The sequence below is a fragment of the Halichoeres trimaculatus genome, unplaced genomic scaffold (genome assembly GCF_033239565.1).
Source record: "Halichoeres trimaculatus isolate MK-OKI-2021-1 unplaced genomic scaffold, fHalTri1.1 fHalTri1_scaffold_8, whole genome shotgun sequence".
NCBI lineage: Eukaryota > Metazoa > Chordata > Actinopteri > Labriformes > Labridae > Halichoeres > Halichoeres trimaculatus.
In genome coordinates, this window is record NW_027437186.1 from 15042016 (window position 1) to 15066400 (window position 24385).

Genomic DNA, 24385 nt, shown 5'->3' on the forward strand with positions numbered 1-24385 from the left:
GTGGACAGCTATTACACAGATCTGAGAGATCTTATCATGTGATCTGATGTTCCTTTCAGGACTAAAATGTCCAATCAGAGCCTTGAGTTCTGGTGAAGTGACCGGCCTGAGTACAAAACAGCGTCCAACGAAAACATTCACACTTTCCCACACGGCTTTGCAGTCTATCCGCCAAGGTAAACGCAAAGCTTGTGATGGAAAACAGGATGAAAAAATAAACTTATGGATAAATAGTATTACACCCACCCACGCACCCACACACACACTCAGACACACAAACACACATGTAAACAAACTTTATAACAGGAGCTCTTTAACTGGGAGAGAATTATACGACTGAGCAGAATCATACGAAGAGAACATCGCTCAGTGTCCTGTTGGAGGGATGGTAGGATACATGCTTTGACATGTCGGATCATTTATGTTGGACTCACAGCAAGAAAAAAAAAATCTACATCCATATAAAAACAGGGTATTGAGTTGGGGTCAAAGAGAGTGCAGCCAAAAATACAAAGACAAGAAATGAAGAAAGGAAAACAACCTAAACTTGGACGACACATGGTGTTAATGAAACGTTGCTGTCAAAGAGAGCAGGGCTCAAAGAGGGCCTTTAGTTATCACTGTGCTTTAGAGGAAGATGTGTGAAATGCCTGGGGAACAGCAGAAATACAGTCAGGTCCTGGCACTCCAGTAAATGAATCCAAGACTCTAGGCCAGTGGTCCCCAAACTATGGCCCGGGGGCCGGATACGGCCCGCCACCCCATTTTGCCCGGCCCCCTGAACAATACCAGAGGCACATTATGATTGTCTGTTTTTCAGTCCAGCCACGTGATCGAGACTTACTTGCATAGAACGTAACTTTCTATTCCACCCTTCTGCAGTTTGTGCCCTATCTGAAACCCCTCCCTTAAAAAAAATAAATCCTGTTATACAACCATACTGGTAGTAAAATGTATTGTGCTGGTAGGTGATGTATCACTTTGTTTGGTTTCTTAGCCTGCTTGCTTTCTGGTTTTCACAGTGAAGTTAATGACAGAGAGAGCTGGTGTCTACAAGAAAGTTAACATTTCATGTTTTTTTTTTCTCTGTGAAAAACCTGAAACGGGTTATTTAATTATTATTCAATTCATAAATAGTGTTATATATTTCATTAATGCTGTTATTATTTTTTTTCTGATTTTTTTTTTCCTTTCAAGATCCCAGAAAGGATTATTAATATTTGGTTATGTGTGGCTTTCTGGGAAACAGTAAATATTAACGTTTGGACACCTCTGCAATCGTCACACTATTTTTTTACAAACTGACCCCGGCCCCCCATTAGAGAGAGGAAAAGTTGTTTGGCCCTGTCGGGAAAAAGTTTGGGGACCCCTGCTCTAGGCCTTGAAAATGATTTAGCAATACAGAAAGCTACAACTTAAAGTGTTTGCATCAAGAAGACAGTACAGAAATCTTCAACAAGGACAAGGAATTGGCTCGATGAGTGTCAAAGAAACTTAATTGAAAACATTTTTTCCTTTCTAGGGGCCAAACTGGAGGGGTTTGGAAGTTTGACGTGGCATACACAATAAAGCAGATGCCCATTTTGTTGATTGTGTGTGTGTGTGAGATGTTTTTTTCTTCTTTATACCACTGCCCTATAGTCTTTAAAATGCATCCTGGAAATAAAATGAAGTGTTTAAAGCCCTTGAAGAGTTTCTAAGTGATTTTGGAATTACTCTCAATTTTAGATATATGCCTAGTCGTAATCAAGGAATCAAATGAGATTATCCGCTCCAAAGTAGGTTATTTCTAAATGCTATTTCTCAGCTCTCCAGTTGGGTGCAACATGACTGGATTGATTGACAGCACGCAGAAGTCCCTATGACAGCCATGCTGACGAACTTTTACAGAGAGAAGAGAGGTCTTTTTTTCTTTGCTGAAAACAATCTCTTGAATTAATTTTGTAGTGATGGTGGACACTGGAGCTGAACTGACAAAAAAGGACAGAAGAGTTATAGAAAGATTAACGGGAGAGTGATAAAACAAAATTTAAACAGTTTGTGCTGATGTTCATTCCAACCCACAGTCAGCAGTTATTCTGCAGTGGTCTGTTCAAACTTGAGAGTCTATCAATAAAATGATGAGTGAGGTTACATTAGCTCTGCTTGGTGAGGTTATAGTTGGTAGATGAGCACTGGTAGGACTTAATCAGGATTCACTTATGTTACACATTACAGACATATCTCACTAAACACTACTAAACTACAGTACAAACTGAGTTCACAAAATTAGCTTGTTGTCACATTTCAAACAATAGTAATTAGTCATTAACAATACATTACATACATTACATTGTCACTTTGTGTCCTGTAAAAAGTTGTAGGAGTCATTTCTTCACAACGGTGGGTGCAAGTGTTCATGGCAAACTGAGTCTCTATCCTGGAAAAACACAAGCTTATCCTTTGAAATTTCAGTATTTTTAGTGCATGACATCGTTCATGCAAAAACACCCTCAGCATCTGCAATTTTTTGTGACTTTGCTCTCAGCATCATGATAGTTAAACATTAAGAACACCCTGAACCTGTCACTATATCTTCTTTAACACTGATTTATCAGAATCAGGAAAGGATGGGACTTCTGATGTCAACAACAACAAAAAAAAAAAAACAACAACAGTGGAGGTCCATGTGGGGGAGGAATAAAACAGTCAGTCTTTCAGTGAGAACTTTCATGTCTAGAGCTGCTGAGGACTAGAGCAATATGGTGGTGAAGAACTTTGAAATTAAGGAATGAGGGAGAAAAAGCAGTGCAAAAGCAGTGTTATAGGGCACAGCCAAGTGCAAAGATAAAAAGCATAACAAATCAAAACTTACTGCTTTTAGGATGGACACAGCCTCCTTGCTGAGCCAGACAGGATAAAGGACATCATCATGGAGGATGGACTCAAACAGGTCATCCTCATTATCGGCTTCAAATGGCGGCTGGCCTGCCATCATCTCATACATCAGCACTCCCAGAGCCCACCAGTCCACAGAGGGACCATACTCCAGCTCTTGAAGGATCTAAACATTGATAACAGAGAGATTCTTACTGATAGGTAGATGAGGTCAACAATAAATGTCAAGAATAACAGCTCAGCTACAACAACCTGGGAATAATCTTATTGACATTTGATTTCGAATGTATATGTAGTTTTGGGATCAGGTTATATTACTCACTTCTTAAAAAGGGGCCATCACTTTCTTCATTTTTATTTTGGTGTGACAATATTATTATTATTATTATTATTATTATCATTATTATTATTATTATTATTATTATTATTATTATTATTATTATTATTATTATTATTATTATTATTATTATTATTATTATTTAACAGAGTAATATCTGCAAACACTCACATAGTCTTTTATGAGTTAAATATGTTCATATTTTGATTAAATGGGTTTGAGGCTGAGGTCACCTCAGGTGCGATGTAGTCTGGCGTCCCACAGAAGGTGGTGGTAGTAACCCCATTGAGGATTCCCTCCTTGCACATCCCAAAGTCTGCCAGTTTACAGTGTCCCTCTGCATCCAGCAGAATGTTGTCCAACTTCAAGTCCCTGCAGAAGAGAAGAGTGTAGGTGAGGAAAAACTTTGCATTTGAGGAGTATGGCAGAACAGGCAATGTTCAGTAGCAAAATATTTATAAATATTTATTCCTCACAGTGCGACTTCAACCCAACAGACAAAAGCTTTTATTTGTGTAGTTTGATGATTTGTAAACAGAGCTAACTTGTTGAATTGATTTAAAGCTTCTGAAAACACTTTCCACGGCCCCACAAGTTTTGTTTTTTTTTTCCAATATTTAAAGTGACCTGTCTCTTGAAGATGGAGGAGAAATAGACTGGAAAAGGAAAGGAAAGGGAGCAGACTGGGAAAATCAGAGTAGATTGAGAGCTGAGTGGGAGAAAGAGACGGAGGGTCGGGAGAGCGCGAGCAGTGGGAGATAAGAGCAGCAGTGTTGAGAGATGACAGGGCTGGTTGTGAATGCAGCCGCTCTTGGGCTTGATGGTTGATCGCTACAAAAATGTCAACATCTCCTGGATGTAGCCAATGCAACCATTCAGCCCGAGGTGTTTTCAAAAATACAGCCGCCCTGACAAGCCGGGGAGGAGACCGAGCATGTGTGTGCGTGTGTTTCTGAAGTCGAGGGCTTATGTAACTGTTCTGTTTTCGTAAGCCCCCAAAATAAAAAAAGGGCAGCTAAACGTCCCAGTTAAAGAGCTCCTGTTGAAAAGTTTGTTCTTTTCCGTCCCATCATGCCTTGCTCTGACAGGATATTGATTACAGAAAACTGTGAGAAAAATGCAAAAGAGCAGCAGCTGAACAGATCCTTTTCCAGTTCTCAAAGTAAAATTTAAACTATGACAACTACTTTAGGTAAAACTCATCAACTCCAATCATGTAAGTCTGGTATCATTTTTTGTTGACTGATTTTTGTCCTTTATAAAATTAAGTCATAACCATTATTTTAAGCTTGCAAAAAACTGGCTCCCAGCTGTGTTTGAGGCTAAGCCAGATGGCTTCATTGCTTAACACGTCTACTTTCTGTTTTTCACATGACTTTGTAATTACTGAACTATGGGGGTAATATATAGTATGATTTTCATTTGGCGCTTGGCTAGACACAGAAGTTTAAAGGAGAGGTATGTGGATCTCGTGTGAAGTGGCACCATGTGAGGTATGCTTTAGTGCTTTAGGTGTCAAAGAAAAATATCATGACATGCAAGGTGCAAAGGAGCCTGACAGGTGCCTTCAAATTAAGTTCTCACTTGATGGTTGAAGTCTGGGTCACAGTTTCATGACAAAAAAACAAGTTTATTCTTTGGAAACGTCTCTGATGAAGAGTTTAAGAATTTTAATGCTGACAAAAAGGGAAATGTTAACCCAACAAGTCATTTTACCACTTTCCCTGAAATCCTTGAATGAAGTTCTACTTTTCGGCCAAAGGTTTTAGATTTGAGCATCTGTGAACGCTGCAATGATAAAGAGTGCGTCTAGGTTGCAGTCTTTGCTGATGATAAATTAAACCTGTGACCGTGTGTCTGCCTGTTTGCATATGTCACCTCCAGGTGCTCCCTGCACATTAAATCTGAATTGTACGCCTGGAGCATGGCAGAAAAAATAGCTCATGAATGTAATGCATTTTTGATTGGATTAAAAAGGACACAGACGTTAATCCTTGTGTAACACATCAGCTGGCTGCAGGGGAAATTTAATATTAAGTGTCTGCAGCTGCTCAGCTGCACTGATAAAATGATATTCATTTAAGAATTATTTTTAGACAAGGAGAGTCAGAGGATGCATCATTTTTATCCACAGCTCTTTTTTGGCATTTGACACTCATAAGCCAATTGAAAGATTTCAAACCCTCTTGAATTTTTAATCCAGAGTATCAATTATCCACTAAGATTAACAACAAAAAGCTGAAACGTTCCAGTTTGAGTGCTTTCCTTTCGTGACTTTGCACGTCAGACAATCAATTAAAGAAAACCTCCAAAATGAATGTCTGCATCATTTCTGGTGGAAAGGCCAACTATGAGAGAAAAACTGGACAAAAGAAAAGGTTTTAATTTTTCACAAACAGTAAATCTTGTCTTCATGTCAGTTCGGTCAAGTGTACGTCGTTAAAATAGATCAATCATCACCTTGTCTGAAAAGTTTGTCTCATGTTATTTAACCCAGCTGTAGTGTGGGAATAGGCTGATGTTCTCTGCAGCTGATTTTATCTGTAACATCAGTGTCACTCAGTGTTCTTACAGTTTGGGAAATCACCTTTTAGCATTTTTTTTAGTAAAGCTTTAATGTCACATGAGGAATTCTGTCAATAAACAGAAGCTCCTCTATTAGCTCTGTTTTGACCTCTCTTTCACGCACACACACGCACACACACACAGCCTCTATCTTCCACATGCACGTCAACACAAGCAAACACACACACGGGGCAATCAGGCTCAATTGAGAGCATTTCCTGTGTTTCATGTTAATCTTGAGTGATTTTTCCATTACGTCCTAAGCAGCAACCCCTGTGCTCTATGACGGCTAACCTCTCCCTCTGTCTCTCCCTCACCCCCTGTCACTCCATGTTCCAAACACATCTGGTCAAACACACAAACACCATCAGAGACGCTGCTGCTACTGGTATAATATGCATCTGTGATGGATCAAGGCATGAAAGGAAAATAAGGGTGGGTTCAGATTATTAATGCTGGTAAACTGAAAAACAAAATCAGAAGCCAACAAGGAAGTGACTCACTTTTTATGTCAATGATGGAAATATTGAATATTTAAAATCTCCTATCACTGCCGTGCAGTTCTCACCACTTTCAGCCAGTGAAGTCACGGCTTACATCCAGTAAAAAAATGCTTTTCCACAGCAGGAACTTCCTCAGAAACCAAGGACCTTCTGAGGAACTCTGTGTAGGGCCTGCAGTGCTGGATGTTTTAGATGTTAGAGTACACTTTACCCAGAATGCCACTTTACCCCCCCGACCCCCCCAAACAAACAAACAAAAAAATCCACTGTAATGTTAAATTGTGACTTTCATGGGTTTATAGTTGTTGAAACAAGAAATGAGTTTGTGAGCATTCTAATTTTATTACACTTGAAAAATTAAAACTAATTGAAGAAAAATTTTATGCTCAACGTTACATACGGATATGGATGGCACATTCTGTCCATGCTCTGCGTTAATTTTGTCCCTATTTCTGCACATTTCCATGAAGCTCACCGATACAGAAACCGTGGGAGCAGTGTTATTGTTACTACCTGATACAAAGCTTTAGTGAGAACTTTCGCAATGTATTTAACTACTGCACTGACCACCACCTGCTACAACGCTGCCTCCATTTTTGTCTTTTATGCCAGCAGAACATTATCAATACCTCCTTTACAGTCGCCACTCTTATTTTTGAGTTTTGCTGTCATAAACTTTTGACTTTGTCAATATGTCTGTAGAAAACGGTAATTACCGGGGCATGTGTCTGTCCAAACCTGCTTAGACAACACTTCCAAAAACTAGAAAAGCACTAAAAGAGCGCAGACCTCTGCCAAGCATACTGTGATTCTGATGCAACACTTTAGTCCTACTTTAATGTTATACTCCCTTTCAGCAGACTGTCTGCTACAATTTGGTGTTAGTTGCAGGTTTGTACGGTAAATTACCTGACAGTGTTGAAAATTATAATGACCCAGTACATATTTCATATTCCAGATCTTAGTATCCAGAATATTGCCAGGATCTGGATTGTACTTTTACATCTATCAGAAATTTTGGTGACCTTGTCTTGTATTGTTTTGCAAAGCAATCAGACCATTTATTGTGGAGTTATATACACACATGGTGAAAACGGCCCTATCTTACAATGATAAAGAATCCTTAAAAAAAAATCCTGGATCCAGACAAACTCTCCTAGAAACATAATCTCCTTGGCGGAGACAATGAACATACATTTAGTCTCACAAGCTTCAGTAAAGGTTTACAGATGGCCAAAAGAAGGGCATATCTCAAACACAGTCCTTCAGTTGTGAAATGGGGAGTTGCTTTGATATGAGTGTTGATAAGGGGCTGATGGGACAAAGGCGAGCATCAGAGGAGTGAAGCAGGAGGAGGAGGGGGAGGAGGAGGAGAAGGGAAGAGCTGTAAGGAGCAGGAGGCGGGCTAAGGAGGGGGGAGAGGAAGTCGGGACATAATGTTCCCAAAACACTTGTTGTTCATCATCCTCTGGTCAACAAAGTGGGTCAAAGATGAGAGAGAGACAGACAAGGGGAGAGATGGGGAGAGAGTTAAGGAAGAAGAGACAAAGAGAGCAGATCAGGTAGCTCAGTCAACCAGCAATCATGAATTAAAACAGTGTGTGTGTGTGTGTGTGTGTGTGTGTGTGTGTGTGTGTGTGTGTGTGTGTGTGTGTGTGTGTGTGTGTGTGTGTGTGTGTGTGTGTGTGTGTGTGTGTGTGATGTCACTGACAACCTTTAACCTCTTAAGACCCGAGCTTTTGGCTACTGTGCATTTTTTAACTCACCTTTCTATTTGGGATTATTAAGACCTAAAAATTAGATTTGATTATTTGTGTTATGAGTTCTCTATTATTTGTTTGTAAGTCATGTTACTGTACTTACATACATTGGGAGGTTTTTTTGTGATTTCACCAAAAGATGATATGGACTGTGTTTCAAATGTGGCTAAAAGGTTAATTTAAAAAAAAAAAGGTATCATGGGTCTGAGAGGCAGAAATGTAACGTCCACATATGTGGATGCCGAGTTTTAAGAGGTTAAAGGACTTAACACCTGTTTCCACCGAGCAGTCCGGTTTAGATCAGTACAGTTTAGTAAGGGTCGGCTTGGTTTGGACTGATCCTGTTTGCGTTGTAGCGTGACCCCATAGCAGCACGACACAGCATACCCTGCAAATAAATCCACTGACAAAGAAAAATGTGACACAATAAACGAAGAGCAATGAATGGAGAACTCTAGCAATTTTTCTTCTTTATGATTTTCATGTGGCTCTTCATTACAAACTGAAATCAAACTTTGTTTCAGAGAAGGCTGTGGGCTGCAGGAGAAATTCAGCTACTGTCACACCATAAGTGACGATTCTTTCGACCAATCAGTGGTCTGCAGTGTTGTAGCTCCACCTTTCGGGATTCGATTGGTTTAGTCTGGCACCCAAACTGAACAGAACTGAACCGCTTGGTGAAAACAGTGCTAAAAATATTCTATAAAAACATCAGGGCTGAGAAAACAATGCTCAAAGACTTAATCATTAATCTTCATGTTTTTGAATGTCAGCTGTAGTCAGCTTTGATGCAAACCTCTGCATGAAAATAAGTCTTTTTACAGGAGACCTCCACGGACACGAGTGGTTGTGAGACCACTTGGTTCTATGTCAGCATCTTTTTTTCAAAAACAACAACAATTTAAAACCATGAAATGTAATGAAGTAATGATACACATTAGTAAAGCCAGTCTATTCAGAATACATGTAACCTAATATTTACCACTGATGAACATTGCCTTAGGTTTCAGAAAGTGCTGGAATCTTAGCAGCAGTTCACAGTGACTAAACTTTCAGGTTTTGTGTGGCCCCTCTGGTACGGCTTTATCAACTTCACGATTTATTGAAGAAAAAAAATATTACACTGGTGTTTTAGAAAACCCTTATTTCAGCCTCTGTCTTAAACACTTTGTTTTAGCTTCTGTCTACCTAATCATTTCATTCCTTTTTTTTAGAACAGACCATTTGAGCAGTTTATAGACCGATTTAGGAATTTCATCAATATGTGAATATGAAATGGATTAAAAATCTGCAAAAATCTAGTGTGAGCATCCAGCATAGGTAGCATGCTTAAAATTTGGGAAAGCTTAACACCTAGCCTTTAAGGTGATTTATATGTATTGTTTTTACAATAGAAAATGTGAAGGTGAGCAAAAAAAAGATTGTAGTCCAAACAACATGTGATTCGTCCATCAAAATCATAACGAATTTTGAGGTTTCCTGTCAACAAGAGGAGAGCATCTGAGAGTCAGTCAATGATTGATGAATGAAGATAACTGCTATGGGAAAAAGTTACAGCCTTCATTTATCTGTCTATGTACACGTTTAAATATAATGGCCATGTATACCCTTCTGTTTAAAATGTTTAAATAGAAAAAGCCTTCAAACAAAATGTACAAAAATTAGAGAAAAATATAAATCTAAATATACGAGTATTAAAAAGTTTGGTTGTACAATTTTCTGTCAACAGTGAGCTTGTGTTGTCTGCCCCGGCTTTGTTATTTGGATAAAAACAGTCCCGAGACCATTTCAGTTTGTCCTCTTGATTCTTTGTCCTAGTTTTTCTGTAGACATTGAGGAAACAGATACGTCTCCATGGGGTGAGTGATTGAGTTTACAGACTCGCTGGGTGGAGTACCACTTCAAACCCACTTTGTAGCCCAAACCAACATTGAGACTACACAAAAACGTTGAGCTCCTAACTCAAATCTTGATGCCTAACTCGGATTAAACTGTGCCAATCCAAAGAAACACGTAGATGGATTGACAAAGTAGGAACTTGACGAATCCAACCCGCCTTCGTTAATGGACGCATTGTAACACTAACTGTGTGAAACAATGAGTGGGGTCCAGCAGGCACCAGCAGGACTGGACTTTTGTCGCTCTGAGATCATGTAGCCAAAATAACTGAATCATTTTACATCCTCTGTTTATTAATGCAGGAGGTCAGTTATGTAATGTTCTCTTGATTTTATCCTGTATCAAGCTTCAGTTTTAAGCACCATCTCAGAGGTTTTTCTATTGAAATGTTTAAACCTATTAAGTTAAGCTATTCACCTATTTATTTGTTTTAGCTTTTGTTTATGTTGTTTTTAAGTTGCTTTTTTAACCCAGATGAAAAGTGCTTATTCTGCCAAATTTCAAAATAGTGTCAAAGCCAGAAAGAAGTAAGCAAACATTCAAGTAAAACACTTTACCCAAAGACATGACAGACAGTGACAGTCTTTGATTACTCTTGGCTCAGAAATATTTGTTTCCATTTAGTTAAGGTCGACTCAGCAAATTCTATAAAGAGTAAAAGCCAATGAAAATAACCCCAACATACCTGGCAATGAAATGATCAGATAAAAATTGATGAGACTTGATCAAAGCCTCTGGGAGAGTAAAGTGAGGCCATGAAAGAATGAAATCATTGAGGTTGTATTTTGACAAACTAAGCGTGACCTCATGAGTGAAATCTTTTTATGGATGTACATATCTGACTGTTCCCTGCACAGGCACGGGGCAGTTTTTAAAATTTTAAAGTTGGATTTCCAGAGCGGAGGTAAGGTGTAGGATAAGGTCATGGTTTCTAAAATGACCTACATCTACAGGCATTATCAAGAGTTTTTAAGTACCAACTTTGTCAGGCAAAAGATGTCAGTAAAAGGAAACTGATCTGAACAAAATCAGCACACAGCCACATTCCTTGCTCTCCAAACATGAGACACAGTGAACATGAACACACAGCCTGCATACATGCATGTTGCATGACAAGACAATCTAAACAACGAATAAGAGCTGGGATTCATGAAGGGAAAACACAGAAAGAGAGGAAAACTATTTTCTTTTATCAGGTTATTTCTGGGAGCAAAAATCCTAAATCTGCTCCAAACCTCCATCTATCACAATGGTGTTATGATTCAAACAGTGTGTAGGTTTTGTATGCACTGTTGTGTGTTTACTATTGGTTGACAATGATATTATGACTGAGGAGACCAAGCACTCAGATAAAAGAACATAAGTAGGACGGTGAGGTGGTCATGAACTGGTGTCAACAAGTACAAGTTTCATAACCAATAAAAAACATCTATTTTTATGATTTTTTTGTTTTGTTTTTGTGCAAAAATTTAACACAAGACCACTCCATGAACTCCCAGCAACAAACAGGACTTTGTGCTCAGTCTTCCTTTCCCCTGTCAGGGGGACGGTTTGAACCATTGAACCCACAACAGTCACATGGGTCCAAACTGACTCATTAAAGCTCACTTAACCAAGTCATCCCTGGAATAAAGACCAATTTTTATTTGTGATTTTTTAAATTTCTCTTTGATTGCTTGCTTATGCCTTAGGTTACTCTATCCCATGCTGTGATGACAAATTTGCATTCATTTTGAAAGGACATAATAGGTACTTTATTTTATGATTGTAAAAACCCATAAGTGAAGAAAAAAAAAAGGTTAAAGAACGATTAGTAGTTTTACATTCCTAGCCCATTGCTAAAAAGTGTTAGCAGGGAATTGGATATCTAGATGGGTTTACTTGGACTGCTGGCCCCATAACCTGACCTTAGTTGTGTGGAAAACAATGGTTGGGGGAAAGGATGGATTACCGAAGCCAATGTGAGTCAAGCTCAGGGCATCAAGTCTTCAGATAAAAGTGGCGACCAATGTGGCCCAAGTGGTGAACTAGCTGACCATCACAATAAAAAGGCGCCGTCCTGTTGGGTATGGCTGCCTTTTGCAGCAGCTCTCTCTTCTTTGTCTGTTTCTCGTAATTTTTTCATCTCTTTTTCATAATCTTTGTATTTGGAGTGGATCATTACTTTGTATGGCTCATTTGTTGGTCATGGACACCAAACTTTTTGTGGCTTCAGTGATATTTTTACTACTTTTTCTCCAGTGTTTGTCTGGAGAATCTAATGTAACATGGCTGCATTGTTTATATGTGAACTCAGCTGTTACCAGCCTGTAGCATGTCAATGCTAACTGGTGTAAGGTCTCATGTCTCCCCACAAGGTGAGGAGAAGGAGGTGAGGACGACGTGCTGGTTCTCAGGTGTGAGCTAAGAAGTGACGACATTGACCTGTCCTATCATCCATCGTTATTGGGAACGTAAGATCTATCTCCAATAAGATGGACGAGCTACCCGTGCTAACCCAGCAACAGAGGGAATACCAGAGGGCACCATGCTATTCACAGACATGGCCAACGGAGCAAACATCAGACACCAACGCCATGTTGGAAGAGCTTCACCTGCTGTGAGCAGACAGGATCCAGGAGACAGAGACTGAACAGACTGCTGAAGAAGCTCAGTCCTGGACCCTGTGGAGGTGGAGGCTGGCTGAACTGCACAATGATGGACAAGCTGTCAGCATCTATTTTCTTATGGACCTTTTTGCACTTTCTAAACACTTTCTTACTTTTGTTTTCTTAATTGCTGCTGTGACTTCAATTTCGTTTTACTTGTTACAATGACAATAAAGTTCTATTCTATTCTATTCTATTCTATTCTAAAATATCCAGTAGCAGCAGAATAGCTGTTGCATTTCCACAGTTGTGGTGTGGTAGCCGTGGCGTGTAAACCGGATGCCGATAGCCACATAAGTTACACAACAGCATGACCCCGACCCCGTGACAGTGCGACACAGGGTACTCAACTAATAAATCCAATGACGAAAAATCATGACACAACAAACAAAGAGCGATGACTGGGAACATCCAGCAATTCACCTTCTGTGATTGCTACGTGGCTCATTGTTACAAAGCACAATCAAGCTTTGTTTCAGAGGAAGAGGAGAAATACAGCTGCTGTCATCAAGTAACGATTCTTTCAACCAATCAACGGTCTGCAGTGTTGTAGCTCCACCTTCTGGGATCAGGGCAGTGTCATCTGGCACCCCTACAGAAGGGTCCCGAAAGGTGTATTATTTGCAAGCGGCAACCTCTGGTCTAAGAATATGAGACAATGTAGAAGAGCTAAAATCTGCTGTTTCTCGAGTGTCTGCTTGAGGCTGACTCCGGAAGTACCGTAAGTCACATACACACCAAGCCAAAAAAAAGCTGTTTTCACTTCAGAAGTTAACCTATTTACAGCCTGGTTCAAAAAACCTCTCTTGTCCGAGTCCCTAACTTTACTATTGGCACACACTGTACGGGGGGTGAATTTTTTTCTAACTTGGCCGTTCAGAGGATATTGAGATTGCAAGCTTGCCCAAGCAGAGGCACAGCTCAGGGTCCCGTGACTGACAAGCACCCTGTAGCTGTACCCGAAGCCCTTGCCACTACTTATATGGCCTCTATGGCTTATGTGCTTCATTTTCGATTTCAGAAACAGACAGGTGACGTCGGGCTGACAATGTCCATGTTTTACACAGTCTATGGTTATTTGATTATTTGGTGACCTCCCCAAGGATGAGCCAGTGGAAACGCCACAAAATGTTTACTGTACGGAGACGAATCACACTGAACTGCTTGGAGGAAACACGGCTTTGGATGGTGATTTGACAGGGGACAGGAAGTGGCAACAGCAAAATGTTCTGATAAATAGGCAAGAAAAGCCTCTAGAGTTATGTAATTTTTTGTCAGCTTTCTTTGGCAGGACTGTATGGTTTCTCTGCTGCCAACAGCAAGTTTTGCAAAGCATGGCACAGGTACAAGGTTTATACTTGGGTGTGTCTTTTAAATCAAGTTGCATGCCAAGTCATCAAGTCATGTCTATCCTTTTTCCATCGTAACCCAAATAGACAGAGGTGGTTTTTTACTTTTAGTTTCACACCCAAAAGATCACTACACAGGTAGCTCTACAGCTCAGTGTTTGTTTGCTCCGATGAGTTTATGACAAAAGACCTCAGCAGCTAACTGATGCATAGAAACTGTTGTCAAGTTAGACGAGTTCATTGCAGAGATAAGATCACAAACGAGTCTGTCAGTTCTTTTGTGAAGCCTTTGACACATTAAGGACTTGACCAACTGGGACAGGCAGGTCCGTGATTGTTTTCTGTGCTAGTTGGAACAAGAACAAGTTATATAAAGATGCTTCAAACATTTTATAATGTTGAAGTCTGTTTTGTTCTCAGCTTGAAGATTTAGGTCAAAAAGCCACACATATATGGCTCACATTTTTCACAAAATCAGTTTGATCAGATGAGTAAATGCTGAGCGTAAATTCCTAGAAAGTGATTTCAAGTCAAAATTTCACAGTTTTTCTGCTTATTAATTCTGGGCTTTACAATAAATGACTGTTTCTTTTTAGTAAGAACTATGATTTTCCCTTTAGTAGAGATACACATCTTAGCTGGAGGTGAATAAGAAGAGCCATCGTCCTTCATAGTAAAAACCAATAGATGAAATACAGTTTGCTTTTAGATTTTAAACTTTTTAAATACTTTAATGTTCAGTCTAAAGCTTCACACTAGCTGTAAGCACAGTTACCTGTATATGACTCCATGCCTGTGGAGAAACATCAGCGCAGACGTGACCTCAGCAGCATAAAAACGAGATCGAGCCTCGTCAAACTTCCTGGATCGCTGAATCTGAAACATCAGGTCACCTCCGTTAACGTACTCCATCACGAAGAACAATCGGTCCTGGATAAAGGAGAAGACAACAGATTCAGTCCTTTTGTTTTGAATGTTTATGAAGACATGCAATGGTGGGATTTGAAAAAACAGTCTCTTCACAAGAACCACAACCTAAATGAGACATTTCATGAAGCTCAAATGTCAGAAAACTGTCTGAAAAATAGGCTTAAATAAGTGTAAGGTTTGCTCAAAAGTAAAGTTTTAAAAAATTATGGTTAGGGATGACAACTTTCCAACTCAACCCCTAAGCAGAAAAAAACAGAACTGCATCCTTATTTCATTAACACTGATTGTCTGCTTTTTAATAGGGTCCCCTTAACCAGACACAAAAACACACAAGAACACACACACATGCGCCCCTGTGTGCGTGCACTTTAAATTAAGGACTACTCCACGCCCTTTAAACTCTATTCTCTTGATACTGAAAATGTGCTCCCAGAGAAAATGGCCTCCTTCCTGAATTCCAGCCTGCTTTCTTCATATAGGAAATAAGAGGGAAGAAGTGACTCTGTGTGTTTGTGTGTGTGTGTGTGTGTGTGTGTGTGTGTGTGTGTGTGTGTGTGTGTGTGTGTGTGTGTGTGTGTGTGGGTGGGTGGGTGGGTGGGTTGGGGGGCTGTGATATAAACAGCCCTGTATATAAGAAACCCGGAGCAATCCCTCTGAGCCATTGTGTAAGCCCAAAGGGTTCAAACACTTAGCAGTTAAAGTGACACACACATACGCAGGGACTATATATAATCATGTGTTTAGAGCCTCATTGTATTTACATCACATTGAAGGGAGCCACCTAGTGGTCAAGAATACAGAACAGCTAGGTTTGCAGATACATAAATTTAAATTTAGATCATTTATCCATGGTAGGATTTTTGTAGTGTAGTACACAATGTCATCAGTAATGTCAAGACTTACCTGGCTGTATGGTACAAATCAAGATTTCTAGATCATTTATAGGTATCTTACTTTTACTCAAGTGGAACTAGGTATTGAACAGCATAAGTTTTAACCCCTTTAGTTTTCAATAGATTGACACAGCCAACCTTTTGCTGCACCAAAACACATTCAAGGACAGAAGCAGACTTGAATCAGTTAAACTACAGCTGATGATGTATTCAGGTTTAATATCAACTGGAACAAGCCAGCTGTGTAGCCAGGTGCTACACTGCAGCTTCAATGCTCACCACTGGCCACTCAATGGCTGGTAGCACCAGTACTTCCTGGTCAAGCTCCAATTAACTGTTGGAATAGTCCATTGATCTAACATCCCACACTGGCACTCAAAGTGAAAATCAGGCTATTGTTACCCTTAAATTGGTTCATACAATTGGAGAAATCTTGGTGTTCTTGAAAAACTAAGATTTTTTTTTTTGGCCCTGTCTTTGTTAAGTTATTCTCTGTGGATTTTTTTTCCTTCATTGTTAAGCTGCAGCGAGACAATAAATGTGGGAGTGGTGGATGATAACCAGCAAAGGATTGTGGCCAGGAATCAAACCAGAGACCTCTGAAACACAGACAATAGCTTCTTTTTATGGAGTATGTCCTCAACAGCAAGGCCAAACTGGTATACCTAAAGCTTCTTTGAGTCTTGAATGACAGAGAGGGTGATGAAATGGGAGAGAAAGAAAAAAATCGGTAACAACATGCAAGAAGCATAGGGTGGGTCAAACTTGGGAATGCAACTTGTAGACTTGTAGTCACAGTACGAGGTGTGCTTGACTGCCCAATGGGCTGAACTGGCATCCTAAAATCTCCTGACTTCATCAGACAGGACAAATATCTGCAGCGGTGAAGGTGACTTCCTGAACATCATGAGGAGGACAATTAAACTTAAGGTGACTAAGGACACAAACAGCCAAGACTCTTGGTGTGGTCTCAATCTGGTGTCATTGTAATGTTACTTTCAGGGAATCTATTCCTGTTATCATGCACTTTCTTCCTGCTTTTCCTCTGAATAAAACCAGGGATGACTACTGACCACAATCAAAAGCTTTCCTGCCGGTATGTTTGACAGCATCATTTCATCCAAGCTGTGGTTATTTTAATAGAATACGAAGTGGATTTTCATGTTTGAAAGATACAGTATAGAAAAATTAAAGAAATAAGAAATGGCAAACCATTTCCATGTACTTAAAAAGTGATGTTAGTTTGGGGTGTGAACATTTCTTCTCCACATTAAAATTTAAGTCTTATTTGGATTCTTACATTCTTAATTATGATACAAAATTGATTCTTTGATAATCATGTGTACTAAAATGTATTTCTTGCCAGGTCATTAAATCCTAAGTTTTTGCAGATACAGAGCTAGGATTCTTTTTTTTTTCTTTTGCAGATTTAGAAACGGAACACCTTAATATCTTTTGAAAACAATACATCTGCCTGAAATAAAGCAAGGGCCATTGCCAGAAACATTTTAGACATTGTCAGTTTTCTGTGAGTACACTGGTGTGACTGGTTGATGTCCTGCCCATATCCAATGCATCAGCCCCAAGTCAGCATTAGATGGTATCTGTGCATCCCCAAGAGCAATGTTGTTTGATACTCAAAGACCATGTGAAATAACGCTTGAAGCAGCTGTGTATGATTTTTTCACCTTGATGTATTTCTACTTCCAATAGTTCCCATTCAGTGTGCATATAAGTTAAAGAACTACAAAAACCAAAACTGTTTTTTTTTTTCTTAAACTTTGTCAAGATCAGTGTTAATCGAGCAACATTCAGCTACTCACTTCCTAAGAAAAATAAAAAACTTTTGAGGATGATCTCATTACATGACATTCAATATTTTTAAAGCTGATCTCATGCCTTCGTTTCCCCTCCAGTACCACTTTAACTGAGCCTCAGGATCTGGATCGGGTCTTACATAAGTGGCCCATGGTCCACCTCAGGCAGCACTCACTCTGCTCCCTCTACAAGCTACTTTAAACAGGATGCAGAAATAGTTTGTTTAAATGTACCCAAAGTCCCGGCTGGTCCCACCCAATCAAACATGAATAAACATTTCCTGAGTTTAATTACAAATGTACAGATACTGGTTTCCCACTGAGAGCACACACGCATACACACATGCAAACATGCTCACACACGTGTACCTTCCATGTTCTATACAAACCACCCAGATGGTTCCCAACCCAACTGTACAATAATGTCTTGATGGTTATCTTCCAACAATATATATATAACTATGTGTGTATGTGTGTGTGAGAGGGAGTTTGATTAAATGTGCCCTCTCTATGCCACCCTTTCATATTGTGTGTGGAACAAGTCGCAACTTGCATCTTATGTAATCCTGAAACCATTCACTCCTACTTTCTCTTTGGTGGCTGTTAAATAATTCCAGTTCTTGTTTATATCTATTTGGAACAACTGGAAAGACATCATAATTTGAAACTGAAAAAATGTGTTGTTTCATACAAAAATCTATGCTTATTAAAAATAAAATGCACAAAATGCAGTACATTTTAAAAGTCAGGACATGGTCCTATTTCTCAGTTACACCACTGTAAATGTTTTGAAACTGAGCAGACCAGTTTTTGGAGTTTTGATAGTGAAATGTTTCCCATTCTTGACGAGGGTGTAAAAGTGTCCCTGGCATGGCTAGTTTATGTGGGAAGGTTCCTTTAATGCTGAACAGTATTTACAGGTTTCGGGGCAACATGTTGCCACCCAGATAATGCCTTTTTCAGAGAAAGTCTGTCATGATTTGGCAACGATTCCAGACTACACTCTGCAAGTATAGAAACAGAACAGCTCTGTTGTAGAGGAGTCTTGGTGCTGAACTGGCCAACACCAATTGAGTATCAAAAGATAAAAATGTCAAAGGAAACCGTGTATTGTTGAGCTATTTCAATCTTATACCATACCATCATGGCTGGATGGTGGTTTTGAACAGTGTGCTGATAACAGGCTGGTTGACCCCTGACACTTGTGTTGGAAGGGATTTAAAGGTCATGCAGTCAGATGACAAAGAGTCATGTCTGTTTTTCACATAGTGCTGCCTGAGGGTGCACAGCAAAAATTAAACTTAAATGATTTCAAAGTAACTGACCCAATAACAATGTTTATGGCATCAAAACCCACATCATCAAGTTTAGGAATAAATTATTTACAATATTCTTTGAGATTATATCTATTTTAAGGTTTATTGGTAACATACAGAGTAGTAGCTCTTCGGTGCCATCTACAACAGTGGAGGTGCGAAAGACATATTATCCTTCCAACATACCTAAAATATGCATTTTTATTTTAATAAAAATATCGATAACAGGAACATCAACATTTTATCACAGGTCAAGATATCACAATATATTGTCGTATCAATATTTTTCACACCTCTACTATGTCTTTGCAGTTTTACACTGAGGAATGCCATTGTGAAAATGTTCTGAAATTGTTGAACAATTTTCTTGGGGCAGTCTACCAGTTACTAACCTGTAACAAATCGATCTAATTAGTCAGACTACAACCTTTTTTATACTTCTTATGCTCTATTGCTATTTAAATAAAGGGTTTGAATGATTTTTAAACCATTAGCATTTGACACAGATTCATGAATTTTTGGTATCAGAGTTGAAATATCTCAAAGGAAACCTGTACCAGTAGCAGTAAAAATGTACAGTGAAAAATCTTGTGGTAACATTACTTTATATCCCCTGGTAAAGTATAACCAGTGTTTAATGTATTATTGCAGCTGATTTCCCTTTTAATGCTGCCAAAAACTTTTCAGATATGTAAATGTTCCATAAAGGAGGACTATGCGGCTACGTCTTTAAGAGGGGTGAAGTTTCTTCCTCTTTGCACTGATGATGGCAACAGGAAATGATTGTAATTGGGGGACAGAACGCATTGTGTAAGTGGCCCTGGAACCAGATCAAGAATGTCTGTCCTTATAAAACTCCTGGTACTGTCCAAGTAAAGAGCAACTTCACACCATGGGACTAAACAAATCCTACTGTAAATCTTCTGTCAGACATTACTCTACAGTAGAAACACTTTACCCTTTGATTACCAGAACTAGAAGGTCATAGTTCCTTTGACATGAAAAATGAGTGACAGCTGTGACAACATGTGTTAGTGAAAAACTGAAAATATCAAACAGGAGGATTTATTAAAGTGCAGCTCTAGCCTCAAAAACTTTTAAGAAACATTGTAAGTATCCACTTGTGGGTATACTTTATAAAAAGTAATCTTATTATTATCTAATACAATATACAATTTTCTAATTGGTGAACACTAGTTCACTGTGGTGTCCTAATTAGTGTAACCTAAAACTGAAATCAGTTTTTATGTTCAATCTGAGGACATACAGTAGAGTACAGTCAGCAGTAAAACATATGCTGACTTGCAGCAGCAGGTGATAGATTTGACTTATTACAGAGATAAAGCAAAGGTAAAGCATTTATCTACCATGGCTGGCAGCAAAGGAATGCATAAAGCCAATACGGGTCCTTTAGAGTATAGAATTACATGAATGTGTGTGTGTGTGTGTGTGTGTGTGTGTGTGTGTGTGTGTGTGTGTGTGTGTGTGTTTGTGTGTGTGTGTGTGTGTGTGTGTGTGTGTGTGTGTGTGTGTGTGTGTGTGTGTCTGAACTTGATCCCCAGAACTGCCAACGTACAGAAAATCTAGAGGCTGGAGTTATGAGACAAACAACACTCCACATTTCAACACTGACACATATTTAGCTGAACAACCTGCCCTGACCTACAGAAACACACACACACACACATGCACACACACAATCTGAGTGCTTGTGTGTGCGTGACTTCTTTGTTTTTGGACGGTTAGTTTGCTCTCACTGTCATTCTTCACGATGTCTGAAAGGACTGAAATGTTCATGAGGGCTGCTGGTTCTCTTACAGAATACGTTTGTGCTCTGATTTCATTGGTTGAAACGGGACTTCAGTGGGTCATTTGTCTTGATTAGTTTTCATGAGAAAAAGACTGGAAAATCAAGACCTTATAAAGACATCACTAAGTGCAGAGTGGAGCTTGTGTTGTTTGAAATAACAGAAGGGAGGTAAATGATCGTTTGCTTTATTTTCTTCCCAGCAGAGAAATTATTATTAAGGGATTTTTGGGGTCTTTAAGAAGCAGCAGAAACGCTTTCCGCAACTGCTGTTATGACGGCCCCAATCTGTGCCCTTCACTCAGTCATGAGGACACAAATTAAGCTGAGCATTGGTTTTCAAATTCTAATATCAACATCTAGACAGAAAAGGTTTTACCTGTAAACCTTTGTAACTTGTCAAAGCTGGTGATTTCACTTCGATCTGTGCACAGCATGTGCTGAACTAGGGATGAGTAACGAATTAGGTACTTTTATCGGTACCGACCGAATTCTGTCAAAAGTAGCAGGTACCGATTCATGTAAAATCAAAAGGTACCATGTGTAGGTACCTAAATGCACCCTTATGACTGTGAGGGAGTGATACAGTAGGCAATTTTCCATGCTTGACATGAACACAGAATTGCAAGGTTAAATATTGAAGAATAAATGTGTTAAAATTATAATTATCATTGCAAGTAAAGCTTATAAAAGACCAATGAATAATCTACTGAACTGATGACAAAGTTTTTTGCCTGATTAGAAATACGTATGCAATCACTGTGGCTGCACCACCAAATGTGTATCACCCCATCGCAGAGGATAGCACCTGAAAAATTTACTTCACCAATTTGTTAAAGTTATGAGTTAGTTTCTTTTTAAGGCACCGTCAAACCTTTTGCATTTAAGTAAGTTTTGTGTAGCAAACATTTTGGGGGTTCAATTTCTCTTGTATTTTCAGGAAACTGACAGGTGCATTGTTGGTTTTATATATATTAGATTTGTTTGCAACAAAAAACAAAACAAAGAAAAAAAACATGTAATGTCATCAAATACTTTGCCCCTCATACGTGAGTTTTGGCAGCAGAAGGACACTCCACTGAGCATTTCTCTGCCACCGTCCATTTTCCCTTGTCCATCCCTCTCTCTTTAGAAAAGAAAACAAAAGAACAAAGGTCCATTAATGTGTCTGGTTTCTTTCTGTTCATCCCTGCCTTCTCTGATCTTTACAAATTACTGCTCATTAAAAAACACTTACACGGTAATCTGTCTTGCTCCCTCCTTTAATGCAGTCTAAAACCAGCTATCCCTGTTTCTCTTAATCCTCCTGCATCCCCAGTATCTCTCTTCTCACTTCCTTCTTCATTCTGCTCTGCTTTTGCTTCCAAACTTGTCTGTGTGCAGTGCAGAGCGAGGCCCGGCAATACTCTTGTATAATGTTATTTACATTTCAGGACTGTAATTAGGCCGATAGGGGAATGGCTGCGATCCCACAGTCGATTAAAAGAAAGGAGAGAGGAAGGGAGGGAGGACGGAGAAGAACAAGAGAGGGGGGAGGGTGTAGGCAGGACAAATCCAAGAAAATCTGTTTCTTATATGGTTATGTTTAAGAACATTTCAGTATAATTTTTGCTTTTTCTCCTTAAAATTTTTTTGTTATTTTCTTTTAGAAGCAAGAAGTGACTATGGCAGGTGGGGCAATGATTTGCAAATGCTAAGTTATCAGCCATTGCTGGCACTAGCACAGTAGATGCTAGGTTTGTCTGCAATTAACAGTAAATTCAATATTATTAAGCTTCTTATTTGGCAAGAAAAAAAAAAAAGATTTTAGATTGAGTCATGATAGTCACTGGGTATTTACTCTTACTCTAGAAGTGAGATTACCTGTGGTGTACCCCAGGGTTCAGTTAAAGGTCCCATTTTGTTTCCTATTTATATGCTGCCACTTGGCCAAATAATTCAGCACCAGAATTAGTTTTTTTCTCTGCTACTCAGATGCATAGACTGTATATACAGTGAACAGCATGGCTCCGCCATTTATCATTGTACGGTTTTGAAGCCAAAATACCCCCATCACAGGGGCAGCCATTGTAGCAGTTGTGCAGCCAGAGTTTGCACAGTAGAGACGATGAGGGATTCTGGGAGAATCTGAGTGGAGCTGGGTGACAAAAATAACATATATTTTTTTTCTTTCCAGAGTCCAATCACTTCTTGACTCTACCTCCCGACATATTTTACAATCCCCGAAAAAAATACATGAGAACGGCAGCTGTCAATCATCGTTAAGTTACGTTAAGCCTTGTTTTTAACCTGGTATAACTAATGAAAACAAAACTTTTCAGAAAAAATGGGACTTGAATACAAGACAGCCAAATGATTTCTCAAATCACCACAACAATCGGACATGAAAAAAATTTCTACGAAGAGTATCAATTTTTTTAAGTTTGACCACAGCCCATCTGGGATGACTGGAAAGCTGGATTTTTTTAACCTATACTGCAGCCAGCCACCAGGGGGAGCAGTTTTTGTGGAGACCTCACTTCGAGCCGAGCAAGTGGACATCCTTTTTTTTTTTTTTTACAGTCTATGCTCAGATGACACAGATATACCTCCCTTGGAGACCTTAGGGTCTTTGAAGCTTGACTGTTGTCACAAACTGTTCAGAAGATGTTCACTGAATGATAAAGCCGTCCTGTTGAAATGTTAGCATCAGTTGCTTTCTTTGGCTCTGTGAACTTTTTCTTTGTGTTAGGGCGTGTACAAAAACAACATACAAACAGCCTTTACTGTAAAATAAATCAAAAGGTTGATTTTCAGTTTCCTGCCATCTTATATACGACTTAACCTTGAGGTGAACACATTTCTTTTAAGTTCTTTAGGGGGCTTTTTATGCCTTTAATTAGGACAGCAGATAGCGAAGGACATTGCGCAAGAGCTGGGAGGTACATGAGGGGAAGAAGCCGCAGGCAGGATTCAAAACCAGGCTCTCTGCTTTGGGGCTAACCACGTGGGTTGCAACCTAAACCACTTGCCCCTGTTTGTGCCCCAAAACCATTTTTTTTGTAGCCAGGAGCAGGATGAGCTAGCATTATGTTAAGTAAAGGTGTTGTTTTAGGTCTGCTATCCAGGTCTTATTTATTATCCTTATCCTCCTTCAGAAATAAAGTCCCTTGTGAATTGATCAACATTTGAGATTGGGCTAACAAGCTGTACGAATGTCAGGTTCAGTGTTGTCACTACATTTCATTCACTCTTGTATTAAAAAGCAAAAAAAAAAAAATTAAAGTGGAAAAGTTTGAATGTAACACAGGGTCGACCTCATGGGGGACCTACCGCAGCCGACTGCAGACTCACTGTACTGTCATGGTCAAATGAGCTAATTCATCAGCTCATTGAGTCGATGTGGATCGGCTGGCGTCGGGCCGAGTGGAGCCAGAGTTATGTAAGAGCAACCCCACAGTCAAGCTCTGTGTGTGTCTGTGTATGCAGGTTTGTTTAATGTTATCACAACAAAAGAGAAATAAGTGTGCGTCCTGAAGGGAGTTGAGTGGGAGGGGTGGGGGATGAGGGCGGGGTAACTCAGCATATGAAATACACATCACATCCCTGATAAGGATCAAAGGTGTTATATAAGAGCCACAATCCCTTTGTTTTGACCAAGAACACACTTGCAATCACCCCTGTCTGCCAGCATGTGTGTGTGTG

At 39.4% G+C, this 24385-nt stretch overlaps 1 protein-coding gene across 2 annotated transcripts in view; it reads right to left on the reverse strand.

Moving 5' to 3' along the window:
- The window catches only part of LOC141795405 (protein kinase C epsilon type-like), a 79947-nt gene that overhangs the window by 9076 nt on the left and 46486 nt on the right, over positions 1-24385 (reverse strand). For both annotated transcript variants that reach the window (XM_074676264.1, XM_074676263.1), the window contains exons 11-13: positions 14714-14868; positions 3448-3586; positions 2855-3043 (exon numbers count right to left, since the gene is read on the reverse strand). In XM_074676264.1, the coding sequence (XP_074532365.1) occupies positions 2855-3043; positions 3448-3586; positions 14714-14868 (483 nt within the window). The remainder of the gene's footprint in view (positions 1-2854; positions 3044-3447; positions 3587-14713; positions 14869-24385) is intronic.